The 8191-nt window shown below is 44.2% G+C and overlaps 1 protein-coding gene across 1 annotated transcript; it reads right to left on the bottom strand.

Annotated features, from left to right (window-relative positions):
* Positions 1–485: 485 nt before the first annotated feature.
* LOC124271314 (histidine-rich glycoprotein-like) lies at positions 486–6869 on the bottom strand. Its single transcript, XM_046706410.1, has 5 exons — positions 6803–6869; positions 4374–4499; positions 3078–3152; positions 1406–2004; positions 486–1322 (listed from the first exon to the last, which is right to left on the bottom strand). The coding sequence occupies exons 1-5, from the start codon at positions 6867–6869 to the stop codon at positions 486–488; spliced, it is 1704 nt and encodes a 567-aa protein (XP_046562366.1).
* Positions 6870–8191: the final 1322 nt, after the last annotated feature.

Below are 8191 nucleotides of genomic sequence, written 5' to 3'. Positions count from 1 at the left end.
CTTCTCACCAGTCACACACACACACACACACACACACACACACAATACACACACACACACACACACACACACACACACACATATTAATAATACACATTTTGCATTACACACATTGTATATCACACACACACACACACACACACACGTGTGTCTATCTGTAACAGACCCTATGATCGGTTCCCTGTCAGCAACACATATCTGATTGGTAAAGCCGTCTGAAGCAGACTATCTTGGTCCCGTTCGGTATCGTAGCGCTACGATGATCGTAACTCCATACTTTAACATAGACTTACGACTGTCGTAGCGCCACAATCGCTTTGAGGAACAGGGTCCCGATCGGTAACCTGCCCGTAACATATCATCTGATTGTTGACCTCACCGTAACATTCTCTATGTGATCAGTTACTGTGCGTAACAGACTCTATCTGATCTGTGACCTGCCTGCCACAGACTCCATCTGATCCGTAACCTGCCTGCCACAGACTCTATCTGATCCGTAACCTGCATGCCACAGACTTTATCTGATCCGTAACCTGCCTGCCATAGACTCTATCTGACGAATGGGCGGTATCAGCGTAAAACTTTTTAGGGTGACCAGCTCGGGGCGTTTGGGCGTAACCATTCTGCGACATCTGGGCATGTTCACTGGGCGCCGACTGGGCGCTTCCATCAGGCGACCACTGGGTGCGACCATTGGGCGACATCTGGGTTTGTCTATTTGGCCACACATGGGCATATCCATTGTGAGACTCTTGACCAGTTGACGGCCAATTGGCGAAACCACTGTGTGATGTCTGAGCTTGATTATTTGACCGCAACTGGTTGTGACCGTTGGGCGACATCTGGGCGTGGTCAATGGCCGACTTCTTGGCGTGATCATTGTACGACATATGGGCGTGGTCAGGGTGTGGCATATGGGCGTGATCACCGTGCGACTTCTGGGTGTGATCATTGGCCGACTTCTGGGCGTGACCATTGTGCGACATATGGGCGTGGTCAGGGTGTGGTATATGGGCGTGACCACCGTGCGACTTCTGGGTGTGAGCATTGGCCGACTTCTGGGCGTGACCATTGTGCGACATATGGGCGAGGTCAGGGTGTGGCATGTGGGCGTGACCATTAGGCGACTTCTGGATGTGATCATTGGCCGACTTCTGGGTGTGACCATTGTGCGACATATGGGCGTGGTCAGGGTGTGGCATATGGGTGTGACCACTGTGCGACTTCTGGGTGTGATCATTGGCCGACTTCGGGGCGTGACCATTGTGCGACATATGGGCGTGGTCAGGGTGTGGCATATGGGCGTGACCATTAGGCGACTTCTGGATGTGATCATTGGACGACTTCTGGGTGTGACCATTGTGCGACATATGGGCGTGGTCAGGGTGTGGCATATGGGCGTGACCACTGTGCGACTTCTTGGTGTGATCATTGGCCGACTTCGGGCGTGACCATTGTGCGACATGAGGGCGTGATCAGGGTGTGGAATGTGGGCGTGACCATTAGGCAACTTCTGGATGTGATCATTGGCCGACTTCTGGGTGTGACCATTGTGCGACATATGAGCGTGGTCATTGTGCGGCATGTGGGCGTGACCATTAGGCGACTTCTGGATGTGACCATTATGGGCCTTCTGGGCGTTGCCCTTGGGCGACTTCTCGGTGTGACCATCAGGCGACTTCTCGGTGTGACCATCAGGCGACTTCTGGGTGTGACCATCAGGCGACTTCTGGGTGTGACCATTGGGCGACTTCTCGGTGTGACCATTAGGCGACTTCTGGGTGTGACCATTGGGCGACTTCTGGGTGTGACCATCAGGCGACTTCTGGGTGTGACCATTGGGCGACATATTGTCGTGACTATCGTGCGACTTCTGGGATTGATCTCTATGTAACTGTTGGGCGTGACCTTCTGACGGCGCCTGGGTTGAAACACTGTTCGATATCTGAGTTTGATTACTGGGTTGCCCCCTCTCACGGAGCGATCTGGAGATCCTACCCAACTCTGTGGTGTGGAAAATGTAAGGTACGTGAGAATGTTCAAAACATGCGGAGAGATTTAAAATAGGATCATAGTAAATGCATTCTTTACGAATAATTATCATCTTATCATATCCGGAAAACTGTATACTCGTGTATATAAATAAATATATTCATATATCTATCTATTTTATATATTAAAACGTATGCGTTATAATACTAACGTTGAGTGATTGATTTCAACATGGCCATTTCTTCACTCTTGCTGCCGCCGTCGACTACTTTAGACATGACTGCTGAATAAAATACATACTAATTTAATTGCATGCTGCGGATCCTTACACGGCTTAGGAGAGCAACTCTTTACAGAACATCAATGAGCATTAGACCTTGACCGCCCGCAATCGAGTGTCAAGCTTGAAACTTTGTATGACGAATTCGTTTACTTTGAGACAACGGTGCTTGATTGCACGTTATTCACTTATCTCGGGCGAACGAGGTCCGTGCAAAGACCTTTATTAACGTTTATCTGGGTGTAATTGGGTGTGAGGGAGCTGACGTTGAGTGAGTAATGCAGTGTACTCACCATCAGAAGACTGCTTGTCTGGCCGACGGTTGGAAGACGATGAAATCTTCATCTGGGAAACTGAAAATATTTCCTACAATCACATCTTCCGGTAATTTTCTAACAATCGGTAATTGGCCTTCACTGTACAGCATAGTTCTACAGGACGTAAGTTTGTAACAACCAGTGATAGTCCTGCACTGAACATCAGAGTTGTACAGGACGTAATGTTCTAACAACCAGTGATAGTCCTGCACTGTACATCAGAGTTCTACATGACGTAATTTTTGAACAACCGGTAAGAATCCTTCACTATGTAGCACGGTACCTTTGGACGTAATTTTGGAACAACCGAAGACAATTCTTTACAGTATTCCAGACAGACAGAAGAATAAACCTCACATTATAATCTTGTATTCCTGTTCATCAGAATGTTCCTTGGTTACACATTATATGAACTGGGAACAAGTATATTGGGCTTTTATTACTTCCAACAGTAGGTGGCTTGTTAGTTGAATGTATGATAAATGTACCGTCTTTACGGATTTCCTTGATTTCCCCCAGAAGAAGTTCCTGCAGTTTCAGCATTTTGTCCATCGCTGTCTCCTCTAAACAAAAGTGTCATACGAGAAACAAAACAATGAAATTTCAACGGGAATTTGCTATACTGTCTAACTTCACATTACTAATGTTTAACATCATTGTTAACGTGCCCTTCTTCACCCCTGCTATATCTGAACCATTTGGTTCCCGAAACACTCTAAACCAGGTTATATCTGAAACATCTAATCTAATGTTTAACATCATTGTTAACGTGCCCTTCTTCAACCCTGCTATATCTGAACCATTTGGTTCCCGAAACACTCTAAACCAGGTTATATCTGAAACATCTAATCTAATGTTTAACATCATTGTTAACGTGCCCTTCTTCACCCCTGCTATATCTGAACCATTTGGTTCCCGAAACACTCTAAACCAGGTTATATCTGAAACATCTAATCTAATGTTTAACTTCATTGTTAACGTGCCCTTCTTCACCCCTGCTATATCTGAACCATTTGGTTCCCGAAGCACTCTAAACCAGGTTATATCTGAAACATCTAATCTAATGTTTAACATCATTGTTAACGTGCCCTTCTTCACCCCTGCTATATCTGAACCATTTGGTTCCCGAAGCACTCTAAACCAGGTTATATCTGAAACATCTAAGCTGAACGATTCTTATCTTTATCGGATCTATGATATAGTAAAATGTCATATCCAATCTGACCAATTCCTTAACCGTTTCATATATATCCCAGCAATATCCTATCTGAACCACGAAATATTGTAGCCATGTGTTATGTGATCAATTATTTATTTGAGGCAAATCATATCTTTTGCCTGACAGTGTACATCCTAGCAGAATCCTGTTTAATTCATCAAAACCAAATTCTATGTGACCGGTTATGTATCTGAAAACGTTCCAGCTCATGCTATGTTGGTTGGTTGGTTGGTTTGTTGTTTAACGCCGCACTCAGCAATATTCCAGCTATATGGCGGCGGTCTGTTAATAATTGAATCTGGACCAGACAATCCAGTGATCAACATCAGGTACATCGATCTACGCAAATGGGATACGATGACATGTGTCAACCAAGTCAGCGAACCTGACCACGCGATCCTGTTAGTCGCCTCTTACGACAAGCATGGGTTACTGAACACGCCGTAGTAAATCATTTTTTATAAACCATACGTTTTCTGATCGAATAATCTGAATCATGTATGCATATTAATGTGGTCAGATATCACAAAGTGTTCTGTTTGGTTTTGACAGACGTGGTCCTCACCTTCGGATGGTGTCTGGACATCGCCTGAACCTGTATCTTTGTCTTTTTCGTCGATGGCTTCTAGTTGTGTCTCGTTTGACCCCCCGGCCTTGGTGGAGGTGTCAGGAGCCCTCGGTGCGGTTCCAGCTTTGCGTAAAGTTTAGTAAAACAATAATCACTATCATAATCATATACTGTCCAGAGAAGTATCTATATCTCTTTTTCTCTTCTCACTAGTCACACACACACACACACACACACACACACACACACACACACACACACACACACACACACACACACACACACACACACACACACACACACACACACACACACACACACACACACACACACACACACACACACACACACACACACACACACGTGTCTATCTGTAACAGACCCTATGATCGGTTCCCTGTCAGCAACACATATCTGATTGGTAAGCCGTCTGAAGCAGACTATCTTGGTCCCGTTCCTCAAAACGATCGTAGCGCTACGATGATCGTAACTCCCATACTTTAACATAGACTTACGACTGTCGTAGCGCCACAATCGCTTTGAGGAACAGGGTCCCGATCGGTAACCTGCCCGTAACATATCATCTGATTGTTGACCTCACCGTAACATTCTCTATGTGATCAGTTACTGTGCGTAACAGACTCTATCTGATCTGTGACCTGCCTGCCACAGACTCCATCTGATCCGTAACCTGCCTGCCACAGACTCTATCTGATCCGTAACCTGCATGCCACAGACTTTATCTGATCCGTAACCTGCCTGCCATAGACTCTATCTGATCCGTAACCTGCCCGAAACAGACTCTATCTGATCCGTAACCTGCCCGAAACAGACTCTATCCGATCAGTGACCTGCCTCCCACAAGGTCTATCTTATCAGTGACCTGCCTGTAACAGACTCTATCTTGTCAGTGACCTGCCTGTAACAGACTCTATCTTGTCAGCGACCTGCCTGTAACAGACTCTATCTGATCAGTGACCTGCCTGTAACAGACTCTATCTTGTCAGTGACCTGCCTCCCACAAAGTCGATCTTATCAGTGACCTGCCTGTAACAGACTATCTGATCAGTGACCTGCCTGTAACCGACACTATCTTATCAGTGACCTGCCTGTAACCGACACTATCTTATCAGTGACCTGCCTGTAACAGTCTCTATCTTATCAGTGACCTGCCTGTAACAGTCTCTATCTTATCAGTGACCTGCCTGTAACAGACTCTATCTAATCAGTGACCTGCCTGTAACAGTCTCTATCTTATCAGTGACCTGCCTGTAACAGTCTCTATCTTGTCAGTGACCTGCCTGTGACAGACTCTATCTAATCAGTGACCTGCCTGTAACAGACTCTATCTTATCAGTGACCTGCCTGTAACAGACTCTATCTTGTCAGTGACCTGCCTGTAAGAAACTCCATCATATCAGTGACCTGCCTGTAACCGACTCCATCTTATCAGTGACCTGCCTGTAACAGACTCTATCTTTTCAGGGACCTGCCTGTAAGAAACTCCATCATATCAGCGACTTGCCTGTAACAGACTCTATCTAATCAGTGACCTGCCTGTAACAGTCTCTATCTAATCAGTGACCTGCTTCCCACAAAATCTATCTTATCAGTGACCTGCCTGTAACAGACTCTATCTAATCAGTGACCTGCCTGTAACACTCTATCTTATCAGTGACCTGCCTGTAACAGACTCTACCTGATCAGTGACCTGCCTGTAACACTCTATCTTATCAGTGACCTGCCCGAAACAGACTCTATCTGATCAGTGACCTGCCTGTAACTGACTCTATCTGATCAGTGACCTGCCTGTAACAGACTCTATCTGATCAGTGACCTGCCTGTAACTGACTCTATCTTGTCAGTGACCTGCCTGTTACCGACTCTATCTGATCCGTGACCTGCCTGTAACAGACTTTATCTCGTCCGTGACCTGCCTGTAACACTCTATCTTATCAGTGACCTGCCTGTAACAGACTCTATCTGATCGGTGACCTGCCTGTAACCGACTCTATCTGTTCAGTGATCTGCCTGTAACAGACTCTATCTGATCAGTGACCTGCCTGTTACAGACTCTATCTGATCAGTGACCTGCCTGTAACAGACTCTATCTTGTTAGTGACCTGCCTGTAACAGACTTTATCTCGTCCGTGACCTGCCTGTAACACTCTATCTTATCAGTGACCTGCCTGTAACAGACTATCTTATCAGTGACCTGCCTGTAACAGACTCTATTTTATCAGTGACCTGCCTGTAACAGACTCTATCTTATCAGTGACCTGCCTGTAACAGACACTATCTTGTCAGTGACCTGCCTGTAACAGACTCGATCTGATCTGATGCATGTATGTTTGTATGTATGTATAAACCACTACAAAAAAAGTAATCATACGCGGTGTGTTCGTGAAACGATAGGAACCACTGACCTGTCAAATCAACCGCCACCGTCAACATCGTCGACACTACCAAGACGACAAACATCACCCGCATCATGTTGTAAACACTAGGAAGAAAAGAACAAAGTGAATTCCCTGCCTGCTCAGCTATTAAATAACGTTGTGTTCCCCATCCCGCAAGACTTCAAGAGCCAATGAGGAATTGATGACCCAAATTAGACAAACATCGGTTCATAAAAACAGCAAATAAATGTTTTGACGACGTTTCGAAATTGTAAACTAGTATTTTGTGATAAGTCTTGGACAAAGAGGGTTAAGTACTCACCGACACGGTCCACTGGGGTTGGATGTTGTTTTACTCCAACTCAGCAAAATTCTTGAGTAATCGCCAAATACAGTAAATATGACATTTTGCAACTTATATAGGACTTTGGTCATTAAAAATATGCTGAGCATACAAACTTTTGACAGAAGTACTTGCACCAAGTATCAAGTTCCATGTTCGAATATCATTAACTTTGACAAATATGAACAAAACCACTGCTCAAAATGATTATCATTTTATTACAAGGTTTATGACCTTGGTAACAATGCAAGTCCAACATTCTCACGACTGGCGAAGAATGTTGTGCAAGATTGATCTCCTTTACATATTGGTCCATATAGCATAAACTTGATTTCGATCTGTGCACAGGCTATTAAGAAACTACCTTTTTCGTATAAAGTCGTATTGTACCATTTCAGATTTTGCAAGGCATCTGTTCTTTTTTGTTGAAAACAACATGCTTGTAGGTTCAGGATTCTTGACACGAAATGACGCCCTGTTCAATGACCCAATACTCAGCAGCAAACAACGTTCATTTCTTACAGGGACACATGTAATGATATATGTCATACTATACTTCCCGTCAATAGCTTAGACACACTTAAATCACTGACTATATGTTATGTATATTATATATGGTTACATCGAAAATCGATTTCTCCACTAATTTGGGGGGGAACCAACTGCAAACCTTGTGCAGATGAATTGCAGGAGGATCATGCATCAAATTGCTGACAAGTATATGCAAATATCGTGCATGTGAACAGCTGCGTTTTGGTGTAAAGTTTTGTTAAGAATTCGCCAATTTTAACTGATTTTTATAATTTATTGAACTCACGACAATAATCTTTTCAACGTTACGAATTTGTTTTACAATGCATCAGTTCATGTGTAAACAGTTCCTTTAAACAGTATGGAATATTTTGCAAAATTTAGTTGCCTGAAGTAAGTGGCTATATTTACACTAGTGAGTCTAAACTTTTGATGGGAAGTATATACTGAGGAGTTACATTAGTGACTGTGAATGCTTCAGGCCGCATTTTAGCGACATTACAGAAGCATAACGTGAAACAATAAACCCATCTGGAGAACGT

Source organism: Haliotis rubra, unplaced genomic scaffold (genome assembly GCF_003918875.1).
Source record: "Haliotis rubra isolate DU_JTF1 unplaced genomic scaffold, ASM391887v1 Scf16, whole genome shotgun sequence".
Classification (NCBI taxonomy): Eukaryota; Metazoa; Mollusca; class Gastropoda; order Lepetellida; family Haliotidae; genus Haliotis; species Haliotis rubra.
Note: the sequence above shows the minus strand (reverse complement) of the source record. Positions and strands in the feature narration are given on the sequence as shown.

Coding starts and splice junctions, on each gene's coding strand:
- LOC124271314 (XM_046706410.1), bottom strand. CDS start 6,869: ATGATGCGGGTGATGTTTGTCGTCTTGGTAGTGTCGACGATGTTGACG. Junction 3,153..4,373: donor TGTCCAGACACCATCCGAAG/GTGAGGACCACG, acceptor ACTTTTGTTTAG/AGGAGACAGCGATGGACAAA. Junction 1,323..1,405: donor CACCAAGAAGTCGCACAGTG/GTCACGCCCATA, acceptor GATCACATCCAG/AAGTCGCCTAATGGTCACGC.